Source organism: Chiloscyllium plagiosum, unplaced genomic scaffold, assembly GCF_037043375.1.
Source record: "Chiloscyllium plagiosum isolate Xiang-an unplaced genomic scaffold, Cpla_swu_hap1 HiC_scaffold_1, whole genome shotgun sequence".
Classification (NCBI taxonomy): Eukaryota; Metazoa; Chordata; class Chondrichthyes; order Orectolobiformes; family Hemiscylliidae; genus Chiloscyllium; species Chiloscyllium plagiosum.
The window spans coordinates 71,408,841-71,432,251 of record NW_028270139.1 but is presented as its reverse complement, the minus strand read 5'-3'; the positions used below and the strand labels follow the sequence as shown (position 1 = coordinate 71,432,251).

At 41.6% G+C, this 23,411-nt stretch overlaps 1 protein-coding gene across 8 annotated transcripts in view; it reads left to right on the top strand.

Moving 5' to 3' along the window:
* Positions 1–23,411, top strand: part of LOC122550669 (gamma-aminobutyric acid receptor subunit alpha-2) — a 256,406-nt gene that overhangs the window by 100,740 nt on the left and 132,255 nt on the right. For 6 of the 8 annotated variants that reach the window (XM_043691775.2, XM_087987813.1, XM_043691756.2 and 3 more), the window contains exons 4-5: positions 12,322–12,348; positions 22,066–22,133. In XM_043691775.2, the coding sequence (XP_043547710.1) occupies positions 12,322–12,348; positions 22,066–22,133 (95 nt within the window). The remainder of the gene's footprint in view (positions 1–12,321; positions 12,349–22,065; positions 22,134–23,411) is intronic. The other 2 variants (XM_087987799.1, XM_087987792.1) reach the window with 1 other exon arrangement.

The following is a 23,411-nucleotide window of genomic DNA, read 5'->3' as shown; positions in this document are numbered from 1 at the left end:
CAGTTCTGGTCTCTCTACTTTAAGAAAGATATTGTGAAAGTTGTAAATCTTTTCTGAACTCTTTCAAGGACATTGCCAGGGTTAGAGGCTTTGAGCTATAGGGACAGGCTGAATAGGCTGGGGCTGTTTTCCCTGGAGCGTTGGAGGCTGAGGGGTGACCTTACAGAGGTTAGCCAAAGTCTTTTCCCCAGGTGAGTGGAGCCTAAAACTAGAGGGCATAGGCTTGGCATGAGGAGGGGTCTTTTTAAAATGGACCTAAGGGGCAACTTTTTCACACAGAGGATAATGCGTGTATGGAATGAGCTGCCAGAGGAAGTGGTGGAGACTGGTACAATTACCATATTTAAAAGCATCTGGATGGGTAAATGCATAGGAAGGGTTTAGAGCGATATGGGCTGAATGCTGGCAAATGGGACTAGATTAATTTAGGATATCTGGTTGGCATGAGCAAGTTGATATGAAAGGTTTATTTGTGTGCTATTCATCTCTATGATTCGATGACTCTAATTAAAATCTTTGAAACTCTGCTTGTTATCCTGATATTTAATAAAGTTGAAAGGGGAAAAACCAGAGAATTCTACATCAGTTGGCCTTGCAACTGCTGTAGGGGAAATAACTTAAATATGTAAATTAAGGATAAAGTGACTGCACACATTGAATATTTTCAAAGAGTGTCATTGTGGATTTAAGAAGCTTAAGGCGTGTCTGAGGAATCAGATTGAAATGTTTGAGGCAGTAACTAAAGTACTGGTCAGGGGAATGTTGATAAATAAAACCAAAAGAGAAAATGCTGAAAAATCTCAGCAGATCTGGCAGCATCTGTAAGGAGAGAAAAGAGCTGACGTTTCGAGTCTAACTGACCCTTTGTCAGAGGCTTTGAGCTATAGGGACAGGCTGAATAGGCTGGGCCGTTTTCCCTGGAGTTTTGACAAAGGGTCAGTTAGACTCGAAACATCAGCTCTTTTCTCTCCTTACAGATGCTGCCAGACCTGCTGAGATTTTCCAGCATTTTCTCTTTTGGTTTCAGATTCCAGCATCCGGAGTAATTTGCTTTTATCGAATGTTGATAAATGTTATTTATCAGATTCTTCAGAAGTTGTTGGATAAAGGTCCTCAAAAGATGGTTACTTAAAATTGAAACCTATCCATTCAAAGACAAATTATTGACCTGGTTAGCAAATCAGCTGAACGACAGGAGACAGAGGATGTGGCTGATGAACAGGTGTCCTATTTGTTAGGTATGACTAATGATGTTCTACAAAATTCTCTGTTTGGCACAGTAACTTTTCACTACCTTTATTCATGACTAAGATGATGAGATAGAAAGTTATGTGCCCAGAATTGCTGATGACACAAAGATAGGCAGCAACATAAGTGTCATCGATACAAGTATAACACTGCAAGGGGATATTGCTTGAGCAAACGGACAAAACTTGTAAATCAATCATCATCATCTATGCATTGTGAGTAAGCTTGTGGTTGTGAGTTTAATTCATTTCGGAGTTACTGAAAGAATACTTTCTAAATGCTAGATAGACAAAATCATTGGTGATCTGAAGAGCCTTTACAGTCCAGATACATAATCATTAAGGTATACCTGTTTGGGTAAAAGAAAATAAGCAATAAAGGTGGTAAGGTAAAATCTAGAACTGACAGCTTTTAATTATTGACAGATATTAAAGGATGTGACACCAAGCTCCCACATTATATCAAATATGAAGCTGGGTCACCGATCAAATATGATTGTACTGAATGATTTAATAGGCTCAAGGGCCAAAATAGTTTACGTTTGTTCCTGTTCTGTAACCAGTGTCAAACTTTAATGTCCTCTCAATAATGGATTGTCCACATATACACTTGATAATTTCAAAGTGTTCTAGCCTTGTAAAATGTCTTATTACTTCTTTGCTACTATCCAGATGTGCCCTGCTTGCAAAAGTCAAAATATTACTGGCCTTTCTATGACTTCATTTATCTGCATTCACGTTTTCTCTAAGTGTGACCACTAAATTAACTAATAGTATCCCTTTTAGTTTATACATCTATTCCTTGTTTTTCTTCCCAAAACACACAATAAGACAGAAGCAGAAGTAAGCATTTAGCCTTGAGTACATTAAATAACCCAATCTCTGTAATCCTTTGAGGTAAAGAGTTCTACTGATTCATAACCTTTAAAATAATAATTCTTCCTCATCTCTCAATGGGTGATCCCTAACTCTTGAGATTTTATCTTCTCACTATAGACTCTCCCACAAGGGAAAATGATCTCTCAGCATCGGAAAAGTCATACATCTATAAGTTAGCTGCCTCTGTTACTTACTTGGTTTTCCATTGTTTAGTAAAACTGTCTTGGCTGTTATCCAAAGTCCCTACTTTTAAAAATATTAGTATCATGATTGCAGTTGCAAAGTCTATATCGTCTCTATGTACCTTCAACAAAAGTGAGCTCATTGCCTTTCTCTGAGGCACACTACTGTAAGCTTTCTTCAATCTGCGCAACCCCTTTAACCCTTAGTTTTCTATTCAACAGTTTCTGTCTGACCTACTCTATTCTTTTTTGTATCGCATTCTGACTTGTTTGTAAGTTTCTTGTGAAACACATTATCAAATGATATTCTCTTCATCCTCTGGAACCATTTGTCTGTTCAACTTCACACTTCAAAAAGATTAGATTAGATTCTCTACAGTGTGGAAACAGGCCCTTCGGCCCAACCAGTCCACACCGACCCTCTGAAGAGGTAACCCACCCAGACCCATTTCCCTCTGACTAATGCACCTCACACTATGGGCAATGTAGCAAGGCCAATTCACCTGATCTGCACAGGTTTGGACTGTGGGAGGAAACCCACGCAGACTCTGGGAGGATTTGCAAACTCCAGACAGACAGTCACCCGAGGCTAGAATTGAACCTGGGATCCTGGTGCTGTGAGGTAGCAGTGCTAACCACTGAGCGACCGTGCCACCCCAACAAGTATTAAATTTTTCAAACATAATTTCTCTTAACCCATTCTGCTCGACTTGTCCACAGTTACAACCCCACCAATTTCTTCATTCCTTTCCTCAGTAAATTATATTGCAAAACTGATGTTAGACAAATTGAGTCTATGTTTATTCAGATAAATGTATTCACCTAGCCAAGAGAGCCGTAGAAATGTACAGCACGGAAGAACCAAAGAAACCCACTTCCCTGCTTTTCCCCAATTGCCTGTCGAATTTCCCTGTTCAAGTATATTCTTGGCATCTAAGTTGAGATATTACCATTTGAAAATTATTCTTGAACCTGCTTCCATCCTCCTGCCATAATAATTTCCTGCTTAAAAAAAATCTCATTTCGCCCTCTGGTTCCTTTGTCAATTACCGTATGTTTGTATCCTCTGGTTCCTGACACTTTTGCCAATTGAAACAGCTAATCATTATTTACAGTGTACAAATACTTTATTCATTTGTCATCCTAATTGCCCTGGGTTTGGTGCTGGTTCTGAGTGAGGATGCTTTTACTGTCTTTGTTCTTCTGGATGGTAGAGATTGAGAGTTTGGAGCAAGATGTCAAAGGAGATATGGTATGGTTATTTGAACTACACTCACTCAGACAAGTGGAGATTATTTAATCAAACTCCTGACTTGTGCCTCGTAGCTGGTGGACAGGTTTTGGGGGGGTTACTTAGCTCAAAACCTAACCTCTGACCTGCTCTGGGTGCCACAGTACTTATATGGCTGGCCTTTGTCAATTTCTGGACACTGCTAACCTCCAGGTTGTTGATAGTAGGGGTGATGATAATGCAAGTGTACCTCAAGAGATGATGGTTAGGTTCGCTCATGGAGATCATCATTACCTGCATATTGTTCAGGGTTTGATGCTTGTGGATATGAACTATTTCAGTTTCTGAGCATTGAATGGTATTGAAAATATGCAATCATCGGTGACCGTCCCTACACACAGAGCATGGGTTGTGAGTCGATTCCGTTCTGGAGTCCATCGTAAACCAGAACATAATGCAGGACAATGGAAAGCAGCTGTTTGCTACTGTCAGAAATATTCATATGTTGAGTCTTTAAAATATAATCCATACACGGGATTATGTTTGTAAATTAGACATTCATACTTTTAAATTGGGCCTGGATTTTCTCAGAGTCTTGGAAATTCCTGGCCTCAGTCAAAGTGGTGTTGGGACTCAAGATGTTGAAATCCTGCTCCCATTTCTGAAGATCCCAGTTTTCCTGGATGCTGAAGAGACTGAGGACTGGATATGATTTTGAGAGGCCTTTTGTTTATATGTAAGCAGATGAGACTTCAGGCCAAAGTGGTCATGTTTTAGCAGTGACCTGTATAAAGAAAGGGACGTGGTCAGTTCTGAAAGCTGAGCAGTTCAGCCCAGAACTAGTTAAGGAGTTCAGCTGTATGGAAACAAGCTGCTTGACTCTCTTTCCTTCTGTCCTTCTAAATTCACCCTGTAAGCATTTGTTTCATTTTTATTGTGTTTCAGGGGGTTTGCTTATTGGGACTATTGTGCATATTCAGAACAGCGTAATTAAGTCTGGTTTGGATAGACAGAGTTCTGTAGGGGTTCTTTATTCTGTTGGGTTCTTTATTCTGTTCTTTGTGATTCAGTGTGTAATTTAGTGAATAAAGTTTTTGTCTGTTTTAAAACCTGGTAGTCAACCTAACTAACTTACTCCGGGTAATTTTCACTGTACAATTACCGAAACAAATTGTGAAGTTTTGGTCCACGCTGCCTGAATAGAATGTTTTGAGTGGTCTGGCCTAGTCCATAACATGGACTCACTGGCTAGCCAGCATTTTTATTGCCTGTCCCTAGTTGCACTTGAAAAGGTGGTGGTGAGATGGTTTCTTGAACTGCTACAGTGAATGCTGTCAGGGAGAGAATTCCAAAGTTTGGACCCAGTGGCAGTGAAGGCACGCTGATATTTTTTCCAAGTCAGAAGGGTGAGTTGCTTGGATCTAATTTGTAGTTGGTGGTGTTCCTACATATCTGCTGCCGTTGACCTTCGCGATGGAAATTGCAGTTGGTTCAGAAAGTGCGGTCTGAGGATCATTGGTGAATTTCTGTAGTGCATCTTGTAGATAGTATATTCTGCTGCTACTGAGTGTCGGTGGTGGATGGAATGGATGCATTGGATGTTGTGCCAATCAAGTGGGCTGCTTTGTCCTGGACGACGTCAAGTTTTTTGAGTATTCTATCCAATATTTCCTGGATGGAATACTCCCCACCCATCCAGGAAAGTGGGGAGTATTGCATCACTCCTGACTTGTGCCTTATAGATGATGGACAAGCTTTGGAGAGTCAGGAGGTGAGTTACTCACCGCAGTTTTCATAGCCTCTGACTTGTTCCTGTAGCCACTGTGTTTATGTGGTGAGTCCGGTTGAGTTCCTGGTTAATGATAACACCCAGGATGTTGATAGTGGGGGATTCAGTGATGGTAACACCATTGAATGCCAAGGGATGTGGTTAGATCATCTCTCATTGGTGATGGTTGTAGCCTGGCATTTGTCTGGTGTGAATGTTACTTGCCACTTGTCAGCCCAAGCCTGGATATTGTCCAGATGTTGTTGCATTTGAGCATGGATTTCTTCAGTATCTGAGGAATCGTAACTGGTGCTGAACAGAGTGCAATCATCTGCAAACATCCAATTTCTGATCTTATGATGGAAGGTCATTAATGAAGCAGCTGAAAATGGTTGACCATAGGACACTACCCTAAGGAACTCCTGAAGAGATGTTCTGGAACTGAGATGACTGACCTCTAACTCCCGCAACTATCTTTCTATACGCCAGATATGATGCCAACCAACAGAGAGTTTGCTGCCAATACCCATTGATGTCAGTTTTGCTGGGGCTCCTTAATTCCATACTTGGTTGAACGCAGACTTAATGTCAGGAGCTGTCACTCTTACCTCATTTCTGGAATTCAGCTCTTCTCTCCATGTTTGAAACAAAATTGTAATGGGGTCAGGAGCTGAGTGGACCTGGTGGAACCCAAACTGAGCATCACTGAGCAGGTTATTGCAGAGCAGGTGCCGCTCGATAGCACTGCTGATGACATCTTCCATCACTTTACAGATGATTGAGAGCTGACTGTTGGGTGGTAATTGCCCAGGTTGGATTTGTCCTGCTTTCTCTGTGTGGGACACACCATTGTTTGGGTAGACACTTGAGTTATGACTGTACTGGAACAGCTTGGCTAGGGGAGCAGCAGGTTCTGGAGCACAAGCCTTCAGTACTATTGCTGGAATGTTGTTAGGGCTCAAAACCTTTTCAGTATCCAGTGCTTCTAGCCGTTTCTTGGTATCATGTGGAGTAAATACAACTGGCTGAAGACTGAAATCTGAGATACTGGGGACCACTGGAGAGGCCGAGATGGATCATGCACTCGGTGTCTGGCTGAAGATTGCTGTGAATGCTTCAGCCTTCTATTTTGCACGGATATGCTGGGCTCTTCCATCATGAAGGATGGGGATATTTGTGGAGCCCCTTCCTCCTCCAGTGAGTTGTTTCATTGTCCACCATTATTTATGACTAGATATGGCAGGACTGCAGAGCTAAGATTTGATCTGTTGGTTGAGATCCTGCTCTGTCTATCACTGGCTACAAGTAGTCCTGTTTGGTAGCTTCACCAGGTTGACACCTCATTTTAAGGTATGCTGCTGCTACTCCGAGCATACCCTCCTGCACTTTCTTTTGAATTAAAGTTGATCCCCTTGCTTGATGGTCATAGTTGAGCTGGGCCATGAGGTTACAGATTATGCTGGAGTACAATTCTGCTGCTGTTTAGGGTTCACAGCGCCTCATGGATGCCCTGTCTTGAGTTGCTAGATCTGTTCAATATCTTTCCCATTTAGCATGGTGATAGTGCCACACAATACAATGGAGGTAATTCTCAATGTGAAGGCGGGTCTTTGTCTCCACAAGGACTGTGCATGATTGCTCTTACCGACACTGTCACGGATAGATGCATCTGTAGCCAACAGCTCGGTGAGGATGGGGTCAAGTATGCTTTTTCCACTTGTTGGTTCCCTCACCACCTGCTGCAGACCTAGTCTAGCAGCTATGTCCTTTAAGACCCAACCAGCTCCATCAGTAATGCTGCTACTGTCCCACTGTTGGTGGACATTGAAATCCCCCACATTGAGTACATTTTGTGCCCTTGCTGCCCTCAGTGTTTCCTCCAAGTGGTGTTCAACAACTGATGGAGGATGGTGTGTGATGGCCAGCAGGAGATTTCCTTGCACATGTTTCACCTGAAGCAATGAGACTTCACGCAGTCCTGAGTCAATGTTGTGGACTCCCAGAGCAATTCACTTCTGACCATATACCACTGTGCTGCTACCTCTGCTGAGTCTGTCCTATTGGTGGAACAGGACATACCCAGGGATAGTGATGGTGGTGTCTGAGCCATTAATGTATCTCAGAAAGGGTCCCAATCCTTATCTCTGTAGAACACCATTGTGTATTTCCATTCAATCTGTCAAACAGCTGCTTTCTGTCATTTTGTTAATCTTGTATCAGAATTGCTATTACCACCCATAATCCCAAGTAATCCCATGTTGCTAACAAAACTACTGTGCAATATTTTATCAAATGCTATCAACACAATAACAACTGCACTAATGAACACCCTCCATTGCTTTATCAAAGAACTCAGTTGGGTTTCACCGAATCACTGAATGGTCACAGCATAGGAGGAGGTTGTTTGGCCAGTTGTGACTATGCTGGGTCTCCAAGAGTACAACTTACTTACAGTGTCACTCTGACAACTCTGCACATTCTTCCTCAACAAATCATTAACCAATTCTGTTAGGTGTCTGATTTAACCTGCTTCCACAACCATGCATTCTAGATTCCACCCACTCGCTGTGTGTGAAAAAGGTTTCTCCTCAGATTGCCAATCAGCATTTATCTGTGCTACCTTGTTCTCGATCATTTCACCAATGGAAACTACTTCCCTATCTCTATGTCCACATCCCTCATGGTTTTAAATACCTCTGTGAAATCTCTTCTCAACCTTCTCTTCACTAAGAAGGACAGTCCTGTCTCTCCAATTGAAGTTTCTTGTCCCAGGTATCGCTCTAGTGAATCTTTTCCCTGTGGTGTCTTCTCATCCTTCCTATCTACCCCAAAGTTCTGACATTCAGAACTGGATGCATTGCACTATTGAAGTCTTGCCATTGTTTTTCACGGGTTTAAGATAACCTTCTTGCTTTTTTAATGAATGCCTCTATCAGTAAAGCCAGGCACACCATATGGTGCATTAAAAACTTTCTCAATTTGTTCTTTTTTACCAGCATTTTGTCAAAAATGATATATCTTTTTGACATACCCAGATCCAGATCTGTTGTAACTGAAGCATGCTCTTCCATGTGAAAATACATGAGTAATTTTCCTCTCCATTAATTCAAGGATAATTGGCTTTATCACTTTCTAATTTTTTTTTTGACCAGGACTGTAACGGTTACAACTCTCCAATTCTCTGGCATCTCTCCTGTATCTAAGGAGGATTGAAAGATTGTGGCCAGAACTTTTGTGATTTTCATCTTTATTTCCTTCAATAATCAAGAATATAACTTATCCAGATTGTGTGACTTTCCTACTTAAAGCACTGCAAGCCCTTTTAAAATCTCCTCTTTTATCTATTTTTAACTTATGTAGTTTTTCTAACTGTTCCTTTTTTTTAACCATGATATTGGAACCCTTTTTAGCAGAGATGTTACTGAGACTCTCCTCTATCCTAGGCCAAATTTTCAAATACTACGGGAGAAAGGTTTGGGGCCAATTCATCTGTTCTTTCCTATCTGACTTTCTTTAACATATTTGAGTGCAGGCTAGCAGGGTTTTGACTACTTAGGCATTTAAAGTTTATATCATCTTTACAGAAAGGATTCCTCTTTCACTGTTATCCCTCGTAATTATTTTGTATAGTGTGGTACTGGAAAAGCACAGAAGGACAGGCAGCATCTGAGGAGCAGGAGAGTCGACGTTTTGGGCATAAGCCCATCATCAGGAATGAGGCTTGTGAGCCGGGGGGGGGGGGATGCTGAGAGATAAATGGGAGGGGTGGGGGTGGGGATGAGGGAAATGTGATTGGTAAATGAAGGTGGGGGTGCAAGTGATAGGTCGCAGAGGAGGTGGAGGAGATAGAAGGGAAAGGTGATGGACAGGTTAGGAGGGAAGTGCTGAGTTGGAGGCTTGGGACTGGAATAATGTGGGGAATTGGGAAATCAGGAAAATTGAAATCCACATTGATTCCATGTGGTTGCAGGGTCTCAAGGCAGAATATGATGCGTTCTTCCTGGAGGAGGCCCAGGACCTGCATGTCCTTGACAGAGTCATAGGTGGAGTTGAAGTGTTCGGCTACAGTTCGGTGGGATTAGAGGGTGTGGGTGTCCCAGGGATGTGATCTGAAATGATCTGTAAATAGGCGTCCTCTTTTCCCGATGTAGAGGAGAACCACATCGGGTGCAACGGATACAATGGATGACATTGGTGGTGGCACAGGTAAATTTCTGTCGAATGTGGAAGGATCCTTTGGGGCCTTGGACGGAGGTGGGGGGAGTGGTGTGGATGCAGGTTTTGCAGTAGCAGGGGAAGGTGCCGGGGGTGGGGTGTGGGCTTGTGGGGCAGCGTGGACCTGATGAGAGAATCACGGAGGGAATGGCCTCTCCAGAACTCTGATAGGGGTGGGGAGGGAAATATATCTTTGGTGGTGAGGTCCGTTTGTAGGTGGCGGAAGTGGTGGAGGATGATATGTATGCGGAGGTTGGAGGCGTGGATGGCGTGGACCGGGGGTTCCTGTCCTTGTTGCATTGGGAGAGATGAGGTTCAAGGGCAGTGGTGCGGAAAGTGGAGGAGCTGTGCTGGAGGGTATCGTCGACCACATGGAAAGGGAAATTGCGATCTTGGAAGAAGGAGGATTTTCTAAGGTGGAATTGGTCATCCTGGAAACAGATATGGTGGAGGTGGAGGAATTGGGAATAAGGGATGATGTTTTTACAGGAGATAGGGTGGAAGAGGTGTAATCTGGGTAGCTGTGGGAGTCGGTGGGCTTGTAGTAGATATCCGCGGTTAGTCGGTCACCGGGGATGAAGATGGAGAGGTCCAGAAGGGGGGGATGTGACTGAGATGATCCAGGTGAATTTGAGATCAGGATGGAATGTGTTAGTGAAGGTGGTGAGCTGCTCAACCACCTTGTGGGAGCACAAGGTAACGCCATTGATGTAGTGAAGGAACAGGTCGGGGTGGTGCCGGTGTACCTGCGGAAGATGGACTGTTCCATGTGCCCGACAAAGAGACAGGCATAGCTGGGTCCAATGCGGGTGCCCATGGCTACCCCTTTGGTTTGGAGAAAGTGGAAGGATTGGAAGGAGAACCTACTTAGCTGCTCCAGACCTGTTCCTCTTTTCCCTCAGTCGCCAACTGAACCCTCCCTTCTTCTATTCTGTAGCACTTGTAGTCAGCCACCTGCACCTCAGAGAATATGAGTTCCCTGATGGAGGCTGTTAATCTGATCACTGGTAAATTAATGAAGAATTCTAGCATATTATAATATTATATTAAGGTCACTCTTGCCCAAGGGACCTCACACAACTGGATTGTTAATTATTCCTTTCTGATGACACAATATCCAGTCTAGTATGACCAGTTTTCTGGTTGGTTACTCAATAAAATGACCCAGAAAACCATCCAATACCTACTCCAGGAATTCTTCTTCTGTGGTATTGTTACTGATTTGACTTGCCCAATCTGTATACAGATTAAAATCTCATATAACTACAACTGTACCCTTTACTGTTTGGATCTCTAATTTCCTGATTTTAGTGCCTTCCCCAGTGTTACCATACTTTGGGGATCTATTTACAACACATACTAACACTTTTTGCATTGTGGTGTTTTTAAGCTCTAACCATACAGATTCCCTTTCTTTGAGCTAATGCTCTTTCTCTTGATTTTTCCTCTTTAACCAGTGATACAATACCACCTCCTTTTTTTGTTGGGCCCTCTAAAAGCTAAATACTCCGGACATTCAGTTTCCATCCCTGGTCATCCTGCAACAATGTCTCCGTAATCCCAACTATATTATACACAATCGTATCTATCTATGTGACTAATTCATTCACTTTATTGCAGATGTTCCATGTAAGGCCTGTGTTTTTAACATTCTTAGTCAGTTCACATTATTTTGCGCTGTGACCCTGTTTCATTGTTGCTCTTGAATTCTCTGCCTGTCAGTTCTTTTATTTCCTGTTTGGCCTTTGGTTTTTGCCCTTGTTTCTGCTGTCTCCTTATATAGGTTCCTGTTCCACTGTCATTTTAGTTTAAACCCTCTCCAATCGCACTAGGAAATGTTTCTCTGACTGCTTCACCGTGATACTGCTGCAGGACATTCTTTCCTTCTATTTATGGTTTGATTTGTATGTGAGTCTACAATCACAATGTAATTCAAGGTCCATTGTAGATATTTTTAATCAGCCTTGTCAGACATGTTATGACACACTTCTACAGCAAAGGGAACTTAAACCAAAGCCTTCTGGCCCAGCAGTTAGGGACACTATAACTGCACTAAAAGTGCTTTGCATTCTGTAACATTCATAAAATAAGCCATTTTTTAAAAAAGGATTGGATTCAAGGTTGCTTCATTTCAATTTAGAGCTGTGCTTTTTCTTTACTAGCCAAAGAATGTCACTATGGGTTATTCTCATAAAAGTACAACTTGCTTGAGCTGCACAGCAATGCCTCAGGTTTCAGTGTGCTATTCTTTTGAGACAAGTGACGTAGTTCATCAAGGACTGAAATAGCAAATGTTAGAAGCATCAGTGAAAGCACAAAATATCTGCACTATTCATTTTTAATGGATCTAGCTTGAAGTTAAATTGTGATGATTGGCCCTGAATGAACTGTGATTGAACATAGTACATTTTGCAAAAGGGAATCAAAAGGCTGGATCATTTGTGTTGTATTCAGAACTCTGCTGCCTATTTTGTTGGGCTTTGAGTGCAAACACTGGAGCTGAAACTGAACAAAAGATGACTTTTTGGAGTTGGAGGAGGATCCCACATCTCTCCTTAGACACGAGGACCTAGTTCTCTGGAGAAAATGCTAGCTAATGGAGGTTTTTTTTAAATTGTTAATATTTCTTTGGCAGTTTACAGACTAGTTTTACTTTTCAGATTGATCCAATGTACTGAAACCTAAAATCTAGGCGAATGCTCCAGTGCAGCACTTAGGGAGTGCTTAACAGGCAACAGTGCTGTCTTTAGGATGATGTATTAATTCAATGCTTTGTTTATATGCTCACATGGATATAAGACTCTTACGGCACTATTCAAACAACAGGTGAGTTATCCCTCAACCAATATTGTAGAAACAATTTATCACATTGCAAACATGCTACATGCAAACTTTTCGTTTACAAAGTGTTTTGGAATGTCCTGAAGTTGGAAAAGGTGCCATGTAAATGCAAGATTTTCTTTATTTTTAATGGCCTTTGATGATCTGGCCAGCTACGAAATGCATGTTATGGAATCTTGTCTCTCCTTGTAATGTTGGTTTTGTTTGGAATGTCTGGTAGCCTTGATTTTTAATCGACTCTGTGAATGTTCCAATTTGAGTCTGGATCCTGACCAACCTGACGAGCCTAAATGTTCTGTGACTGAAGATCACTGGAAGCATTGCGGATTTTCATCACATTGCTCTAGACAGGAGTGCTGCATTAGCACAAAGTCTGTGCCCAGGGATCCAGGGATATTGAGATCTCCCAGGCACTTCTGTGAGCAAACAAAGTAGAAGAGAATTTTCAAGTATGGTTCATGTATCATGTCTTTGGTCCCTTTGTGCTTATGATTTACATTCCTGTTGAATCGTGGAACTTCTTATTCCTTTTCTTCCTTATTGTCCATCTTTCCCAGTTGCCATGCAGGTAAATAACTTCTACCAGGCTGACGTGAATTCTAAACAAAGCCTGGTTCTGTACAGTCTTTGCAAGTGCAACTCTGAGACTTTGTTCACAATACTTTGTAAATAACATGAAGGAAAATTCTATAGTATTTACACAACAAAATGGAATTTACTTATTGTAAATCCATGAATGCTGGTTACTTGGTGTTTCAAATGCTTACAATGGATGTCTTCGTGATTAATAAGTCCCTGGAAGGCACAAAAACTAGGAAATTGATCTCTGTTCAGTTTAATTCCGTATGGTAATCAATTAGTGCAGACTGTTGAGAAAGAAACAGACTTGATGAATAGAAATGCAATATCGATTGCTGGTAGGGATGATGCCAAATTATATCTCCATGTTATTCAAGTCACCCCAAAACACCTACAACTAAAACGTTAGTAGACTTTAATTTAAAATGAAACAGTTGTGACAGACAATTTCTGTCTGAAGCAAAGAACAATCTGCTTTTTTTTGTAAATCAACAAACTGTGACATGATCAGTAACTTCCATGATAATAAATAGTTATTTTTCAGGCAAAAGCATTGTGGCTAAACAGGAGAAAATAATAATTTTTTTTAACTCAAAGACCACTTAGAGTGATAGAGTGATAGAGTCATAGAGATGTACAGCATGGAAACAGACCCTTCGGTCCAACCCATCCATGCCGACCAGATATCCCAATCCAATCTAGTCCCACCTGCCAGCACATGGCCCATATCCCTCCAAACCCTTCCTATTCATATACCCATCCAACTGCCTTTTAAATGTTGTAATTGTACTAGCTTTCACCACTTCCTCTGGCAGCTCATTCTATACACGTACCACCCTCGGTGTGAAAAGGTTGCCCCTTAGGTCCCTTTTATATCTTTCCCCTCTCACCCTAAACCTATGCCCTCTAGTTCTGTCTTCCCACACCCTAGGGAAAATACCTTGCCTATTTACCATATCTATGCCCCTCATAATTTTGTAAATCTCTACAAGGTCAGCCTCAGACGCTCCAGGGAAAACAGCCCCAGCCTGTTCAGCCTCTCCCTATAGCTCAAATCCTCCAACCCTGGCAACATCCTTGTAAATCTCTTCTTGAAACCCTTTCAAGTTTCACAACATCTTTCTGATAGGAAGAAGACCAGAATTTCATGCAATATTCCAACAGTGGCCTAAACAATGTCCTGTACAGCTGCAACATGACCTCCCAACTCCTGTACTCAATACTCTGACCAATAAAGGAAAGCATACCAAACGCCTTCTTCACTATCCTATCTACCTGCGACTCCTCTTTCAAGGCGCTATGAACCTGCACTCCAAGGTCTCTTTGTTCAGAAACACTCCCTAGGACCTTACCATTAAGTGTATAAATCCTGCTAAGATTTGCTTTCCCAAAATGCAGTACCTCGCATTTATCTGAATTAAAGTCCATCTGCCGCTTCTCAGCCCATTGGCCCATCTGGTCCAGATCCTGTTGTAATCTGAGGTAGCCTTCTTCGCTGTCCACTACACCTCCAATTTTGGTGTCATCTGCAAATTTACTAACTGTATCTCTTATGCTTGCATCCAAATCATTTATGTAAATGACAAAAAGTAGAGGACCCAGCACCGATCCTTGTGGCACTCCACTGGTCACAGGCTTCCAGTCTGAAAAACAACCCTCCACCACCACCCTCTGTCTTCTACCTTTGAGTCAGTTCTGTATCCAAATGGCTAGTTCTCCCTGTATTCCATGAGATATAACCTTGCTTACCAGTCTCCCATGGGGAACCTTGTCGAACGCCTTATTGAAGTCCATATAGATCACATCTACTGCTCTGCCCTCATCAATCTTCTTCAAACAACAAGTTTGTGAGACATGATGTCCACGCACAAAGCAATGTTGACTATCCCTAATCAGTCCTAGCCTTTCCAAATACATGTACATCCTGTCCCTCAGGATTTCCTCCAACAACTTGCCCACCACCAACGTCAGGCTCACTTGTCTATAGTTCCCTGGCTTGTCCTAACCACCCTTCTGAAACAGTGGCACCATGTTAGCCAACCTCCAGTCTTCCGGCACCTCACTTGTGACTATCGATGATACAAATATCTCAGTAACAGGCCCAGCAATCACTTCTCTAGCTTTCCACAGAGTTCGCAGGTACACCTGATCAGGTCGTGGGGATTTTTTTTGATTAGATTAGATTACATTACAGTGTGGAAACAGGCCCTTCGGCCCAACAAGTCCACACCGACCTGCCGAAGCGAAACCCACCCATACCCCTACATTTAGCCCTTACCTAACACTACGGGCAATTTAGCATGGCCAATTCACCTGACCCTGCACATCTTTTGGACTGTGGGAGGAAACCGGAGCACCCGGAGGAAACCCACGCAGACACGGGGAGAACGTGCAAACTCCACACAGTCAGTCGCCTGAGGCGGGAATTGAACCCGGGTCTCAGGCGCTGTGAGGCAGCAGTGCTAACCACTGTGCCACCGTGCCGCCCATTTATCCACCTTTATGCATTTCAAAACTTCCTCCTCTGTAATCTGGACATTTTTCAAGATGTCCCCATTTATTTCCCTACAGTCTATATCTTCCATCTCCTTTTCCTCAGTAAATACTGATGCAAAGTACTCGCTTAGTATCTCCCCCATTTTCTCCGACTCCACACTTAGGCTGCCTTGCTGATCTTCGAGGGGCCCTATTCTCTCCCCAGTTACCATTTTGTCCTTAATGTGTTTGTAAAAAGCCTTTGAATTCTCCTTAATTCTATTTGCCAAAGTTATCTCATGTCCCCTTTTTTGCCCTCCTGATTTCCCTCTTAAGTATACTCCTACTGCCTTTGTACTCTTCTAAAGATTCACTTGATCTATCCTGTCTATACCTTGCATATGCTTCCTTCTTTTTTTTTAACCAAACCCTCAATTTCTTTAGTCATCCAGCATTCCTTAAACCAACCAGACTTTCCTTTCACCCGAACAGGAATATGCTTTATCTGGATTCTCGTTATCTCATTTCTGAAGGCTTCCCATTTTCCAGCCGTCCCTTTACCTGCGAACATCTGCCTCCAATCAGCTTTCGAAAGTTCTTGCCTAATACTGTCAAAATTTGTCTTTCTCCCATTTAGAACTTCAACTTTTAGATCTGGTCTATCCTTTTTCATCGCTATTTTAAATCAAATTGAATTATGGTCGCTAGCCCCAAAATGCTCCCTTACTGACACCTCAGTCACCTGCCCTGCCTTATTTCCCAAGAGTAGGTCAAGTTTTGCACCTTCTCTACTAGGTACATCCACATACTGAATCAGAAAACTTTCTTGTATACACTTAACAAACTCCTCTCCATCGAAACCCTTAACGCTATGGCAGTCCCAGTCTATGTTTGGAAAGTTAAAATCCCCTACCATAACCACCCTATTATTCTTACAGATAGCTGAGATGTCCTTACAAGTTTGTTTCTCAATTTCCGTTTGACTATTAGGCGGTCTATAATATAATCCTAAGAAGGTGATCATCCCTTTCTTATTTCTCATTTCTACCCAAATAACTTCCCTGGATGTATTTCCAGGAATATCCTCCCTCAGCACAGCTGTAATGCTATCCCTTATCAAAAACGCCACTCCCCCTCCTCTCTTGTCTCCCTTTCTATCCTTCCTGTAGCATTTGTATCCTGGAACATTAAGCTGCCAGTCCTGCCCATCCCTGAGCCATGTTTCCGTAATTGCTATGATATCCCAGTCCCATGTTCCTAACCATGCCCTGAGTTCATCTGCCTTCCCCGTGAGGCCCCTTGTAATGAAATAAATGCAGTTTAATTTAATAGTCCTCCCTTGTCCCTGCCTGCCCTGACTGTTTGACTCGCTTCTGTTCTCAACTGTACCAGTCTTAGATTGATCTCTTTCCTCACTATCTCCCTGGGTCCCACATCCCCCCCACCTTACTAGTTTAAATCCTCCTGAACAGCTCTAGCAAATTTCCCTGCCAGTATATTAGCCCCCTTCCAATTTAGGTGCAATCTGTCCTTCTTGTATAGGTAATTTCTACCTCAAAAGAGCTTGCAATGGTCCACAAATGTGAGTCCTTCTCCCATATACCAGCTCCTCAGCCATGCATTCATCTGCTTTATCCTCCTATTCCTGCCCTCCCTAGCTCGTAGCACCGGGATTAATCCAGATATTACTACTTTTGAGGACCTCCTTTTTAAATACCTGCCTACTCTCTGTAATCTCCCTTCAGACTCTCAACCTATTCCCTTCCAAAGTTGTTGGTTCCGATGTGGACAATGACTTCTTGCTGCCCCGTCCCCCCCTTGAGAACATTCTGCACCCTCTCTGAGACATCCTTGATCCTGGCACCAGGAAAGCAATACACCATTCTGATTTTTCGCTGCTGGCTACAGAAACATCTGTCGCTACCTCGGACTAGAGAGTCCCCTAACACCATTGGTTTCTTGGAATCCGACATACCCCTCGTTGCATTAGGACCAGTTTCAATACCAGGAACTTGGCTGTTCGTGCTATCTTCCCCTGTGAATCGATCGCCCCCTTCATTTTCCAAAGCAGCATATTTGTTTGAAATGGGGATAGTCACAGAAGACTTCTGCACTAGCTGCCTACCTCTCTTACCTTTCCTGGAATTAACTCATCTACGTGACTGTATCTGAGACTTTCCCCCTTCCTATAACTGCCATCAATCACATTCCGTTGCTGTTGCAAATTCCTCATTGCCTGTAACTGTCTCTCCAACAGATCCATTCGATCTGATAGGATTTGCAACCAACAGCATTTATTGCAGATATAATCCGCCGTCACCCATAAACTCTCCTTAAACTCCCACATCTGACAAGAAGCGCACATCACTCTACTAAAGGCCATTTTTTCTTCTTCACATTCTACAGACCCAGAAAATAACACCATCTTATTCCTCTACAAAATACTGCCCTAGGTAAAACTAATAGTTACCGGCTTATATTTTAAGTTTAATCAAGAGACATATATCAAAAAATATATAATCAAGAAAGAACCCACTTGACTCACTACTACAGATTTTCTGTCGGCCACACTTAAAACCATTCACCTATCTGTTTCTGTGCTTTGAGTTCACTCAAACAGTTCCTCCAAGTTCAGTTGTGAATCTCACTGTTTGTTAATTTTTGCAGACTCACTCCGATGTCCAGCTGTACATGAATTCAAACAGCAAAGGCAGTAACTCTGCAGGTTCACTGTGGTGTCAGTTTCTTTCTCTCTCTCTCTCCTGCACTGACCTCACGATGTACTTCCTTTGTCTGTTCTTCTCCCTTTTAAAACTGCTGTTGTTTTGACTTTTTTTTCCCCAAAGTTCCAAAACAATGCAACAGCATATAAAACAGTACTTGCTGCTCCTGGAATTCGAGGAAATCACCTCCAACACCTAAAATACCTCAAAAAAGGAGCAGCAGTTACAGTCAGAAAGTTTTCCTGTCCTCCGTCTTAGATTACCCAGAATCCTTTGTATTCAGTATTTATGAGGTTATCTTTTAAACAAAATGAATAAATAAAATGAACTGAATTATAATCTTATATTGCTTTTCTGTAACCTTGTGAAAAGTTTAACAAGGCACTGAGTTCAAAATGTATCCCTGACCAGAAGAAATGTACAAACCTGTCTGCGGAATCATGCCAGGGAGCATCCAACTTAATTGACCACATTTTGGGAAAATAGTATAGTAGACTGGCTGTTCATAAAACTGATCAAGCAATTTGCCACTGATAAAGGTATAGTAAGACAGTAGGTTGCAAAAAAATGCAATAAAGTTTACAGTTATTGGAACCATTTTAGCAGAGGGAGACTTAGAAGAGCATTTGGGAGTACTATTTGATGAAGTCACTATTACCATTCTAAGAGAGAAAAACGAAATGTGACAAAGTGTTTATAAAATGGAATTAAGAGGATGTGTAGTCAAATCACAGCAAAAAAAGATACAGCCATTTTTACAATGGCTTGTGAGACGACAGATTTCACAATGCACTGGTCTGACTATATATAGGCCAGTACTCTGGTTCAAAAGCCAATTTCCCTACGTTAGAAAGAATGCAGAAGAGAGTGTTGCATAGTATAAAAGGGAAGGCTTGGGAATGCTTTGCGGTTCAGCAAAAAATAACTTAAGGAAGACTTCATCAGGCCCTATAAAATATTAAATGGCATAGATTAAGTCATCGCAGGTTGTTTCAAGTTAGCATCCTAAGAAGACACAGTGGTAGGTAGTAAGAAAATCTTGTTTTTCTAGAAGTGATACACATTTGCAAATCTGCCAAATAATGTAGCAGAGGCAAGAGCATTGATATCACTTAAAACATAATGAGATGGTGTGATAGGAGAAAAAATGTATTAACGAGATGGGTTTCAATGAAACACTCTTGGTGTTTCCTAAATTTACACCGTTTGGCAATAATCCAGCTTGCAATCAGACAATACCTGAAGAACCTTGTACCTAATACAGATAATTTACTAAACCCTGCTGTAGACGTAGTGTTTCAGGAATATGCAGCCGAGTCTTTGAACTATGCTGTGATGTGACATAGAAGGTTGCAATAAGAAGTGCTTAGGTCAGTGATGACTATTGCAAGAGCCTCGTGTATATGGCACAGAATCACAGAAGTGTTATGGTGCATTCTACCCATCTTGAGAACAAGCTGGCTCCTGAACTGAGCATAATGACTTAGTGACCCCCTTAATCCTTTCTTTCATATACCATTTCCGTTAATCATTCAATATTCTTTGAATACCTCAATTGACTTTACCACCAGCCGGTTTCCAGGCAGTGTATTCCAGACCAAGCCACTGGTTGTGCGAAAATATGCCGACTTTATTCTTTTTATGAATGGGAACAGTTTCTCCCTGTCTGCTCTATCCAGATTTTCCTGATTTTGAAATTCTCGATCAGATCTTTTTGTCGCCTTCTTTCTAAGGGAGATCAGGTCCAAAGTCTCCAATCTCTCCTCAAAATTGAATTCTCTTGTCCCTGGAAAATATTTTATAAATCTTAGCTACAGCATCTTCAATACATTCACATCCTTCCTATAATGCGGCATCCAGAACTGTACATCATATGACGGCTGAGATCTAATAGGTGATTTGTAAAAGCTCAGCATCACTTCCTTGACCTCGCATTCTATATCCCTATTAATTTGCTTTTATTAATTTCTTTCTCCATCTGTTCTGCCAACTCCAGTAGTCTATGTATATATAAATCCAAGTCCCTCTGATCCTGCACACTCTTAAATATTGTGTCCATGTTCTTCTGTCAAGCTTCACTTTTGTTTTCATTTACCCTTATCTGCCACCTATCGTATCTTGTCCTTTTGAAGTTCTACACTACCCACCCTACAGGTCACAATGCTTCCAAGTTTTGTAGTATCTGCAGATCTTGAAAATGTCCCCTACACACCAAGATTATAGGTCGGGAAAAGCAGGGTTCACAATAACAAACCTTAGGAACTCTGCGACAGACCTTCATTCAACCCAAAACTGATCCATTAACCAATACCCTTGGTTCAAATCAATCAACCAAGTTTGTACTATTTTATACTATGTGGAGAAACATGTGAGGTCTGGCTTAAACTTATTTAGCTTGTCCAAGCCAAACACTTACTCTAGATAAACTTGATGGAAATTATCTAATTTTCATAAATAAAGCCACCTGAATCAGAAGTTCACATCTCAGACAAAAATACTACTGTTCAATTACCTATCTATCTAAGAGATTAACAATTGGCATTTATATAACATAAAACATAGAACAGTACAGCACAGGAAAAGGACCTTTGGCCCATGAAGTTGTGCTGAATATGATGTCAAATTAAACTACTCTCTTCTGCCTGACCTTGGACAATGTCCCTCCACTCCTGTGCTTATCTACAAGTCCCTTAAGCACCTCTATTGTATCTATGTCCACCACCACTCCTGGCAGCAGGTGCAGACTCCTACCACTCTCTGTGTAAACAAACTTGCTCCTCGCATCTCACTTGAACTTTTCCCTCTCACCTTAAATGCATGCCCTCAAGTATTAGACATTTCAACTCTGGGAAAAAGATTCTGATCATCATTGCATACATGGGTGTATTAATGCAAAATATTCTAATTAGATATGATTAGCAGTAATATGCTTGTGGGAATCAGCTCTTCAAAACTTTCTGGATATATCATTCATTGCTTCAGAAACCCAAATGCATTCATTAACATCTGTTAGTGCGCATTTCTGAACAAAGTACTGTTATCTAACCTCCGTCCAGCAATTTCTAAGAAGATTTTGATGGAATAGGGTGTCACAGGCAAGACCAGCATTTGCTCTCCATCCCAAATTGCCTGAACTGACAAATAAAATGAAATAGGTTAAACTAAGTGAATACGCTGGAGCGAGTGAGTGCTATGACAGCAAGTTCACAGCCCAGAGAAACAACATGGTCCAGTCCATGAGCTGGGTGCATGTCCCTGAGGGCAGGGTGTTCTTGCAGCAACATTGCGATGGTAGTTGATAGTGTAGCACTGAAATGCAGAAGCATCCTGCAAATAAATTGGAAATGTGCCATGAGGGTTCTCAGAGGATGGCACAAATCAGATGCCAGTGTCCATGGATGCATAGTGTCTGTGACCCGTGACCATGGAGTGTGCCCCTGAAATGTCAGTGGTGAGCTGAATCCACCTCGCTCTGGTTTCCTTGTTGAGTTTCTCCAACCCGAGCTTGTTTACAAGACATGCAGTATGGGAGGCTGAATTATTACTGAGGTATGTTTAACAAGCAATAATCCCCCTGAAAGAACAAGATTCTTGCCACACCCTTTCTGAAAAGATGTTGCGAGTTGCTGATGAGGTCGAGACCAGCCTTGACAGACTTGTTGCCCCAAATCTTCCACAAACCTAACTGTAGCCCATGTCTTTCAAATCCTGAAGATTCTGCCCATAATTCTTTTTGATCTCAGCATTTAACTTGTCAAACAATATGTATAGAACTAGAATAATGACATGCCTATTACTTTCATAGAACTAGCACCCTAAGCTGAAAGTGTTATACTTACTTAGGGTGTAGTGTGTGTTAAGATGTTCAATTGTTTAGAACAGGCATCTTTATTGAAAACTACCAGACTTTTTTTTATTTCATCAGAAAGAATAACAGAAGTCAAGACAGACATCTATGTGACAAGTTTTGGACCTGTATCAGACACAGACATGGTAAGTGCAAATATGTTTTTGAAATTTAAAAAAAAAGTTAATTATTCTGCTTTGTTAATACACATTATAGTAATAATATTAGAGGACTATTTTAATTCTTGCAATTATGGGTTGGATTTTGTGTTCAGCGATGAAGCAATGTTTTTGCTGCTGCTCTTGAAGAAAGCTGCCTGAGAATGTCTCAGGATCTCTGTGACCTGGATTTCCCTTTACCTGATGGTGGTTTAAAGGGGATCTCCAAATGTCTAGTAATTGTGGTGTCAGTAAGCAAGGTGAGCAGCCAATCACATTGAAGTATGCTCATAAACGGCAAACTTGTCCATTAAAAGCACTGACTATTCTTCACTTTAACTTTGTCTTTTATTTTGTTATTTGAAAATACAATGCTTGGATTAGGCTAAAACTAAAAAAAATCAGTGTGACTTTCTTTTCCACATCATGGAGAAAATGGTCATTCTGCAAATATAAAGTTGTTCTTCAAGGTTACTAGGGGAGTGCAGCAATAATTATGAACATACAGACTATTAAAATTCCCATTGCTCCTCAATCAACAAGTATAATCTGTCCAAGAGTTTTGGCAGGAAGACCAACAGAGTCAAAGTACAAGTTTCCTTTAATTAAGTGTCTGTTTAGTTTTGCACTCAGGGTTAGCATCGAGTTTAGGGAAAACCTTAACAATGTGTCCTCTGTGGAAGCACAGCACCACAGAATCATTGAATCATAGAATAGTTACGGGAGAGAAGGAAGCCATTCAGCTTATCATGTCTGTGCTGTCTCTCTCCAATATCAACACAACTCGTCTTACTCCCAAACTGTTCTCCGTAACTCTGTAAACCTTTTCTCTTCAGATAGTGATGCGATTCTCTTTTGAAGGTGACAATTGAACCTGCCTCCACCACATTCTTTGGGAAGTGCATTCCAGATCCTTAAGCCTTGCTGCTTCAAAACGCTTTTTTTTTCTCATGTCACTGCTGTTTCTTTTGCCAACTGCTTTCAGTTGTCTGGTTCTAGATCCTTCCATAGCTGTCTATCTATTCTGTCCATACTCCTCTTAATCTTTTTCCCTCTCAGGCAGACAACCCCAGATCCAGGTAACTTAAATTTCTCATCCCCAGAACTACTGTTGTAAATAATTTCTGCATCCTCTTTAATGATTTGACATCTTTGGTGAAGTGTGCTATGCTGAACTAGATGCATTACACCAGGTGAGGCCAAGTGTGCATTTTATGCAGGTTTAAACATAATCTCCTCACTTTTGTACTTTGCATTCATAGTTAT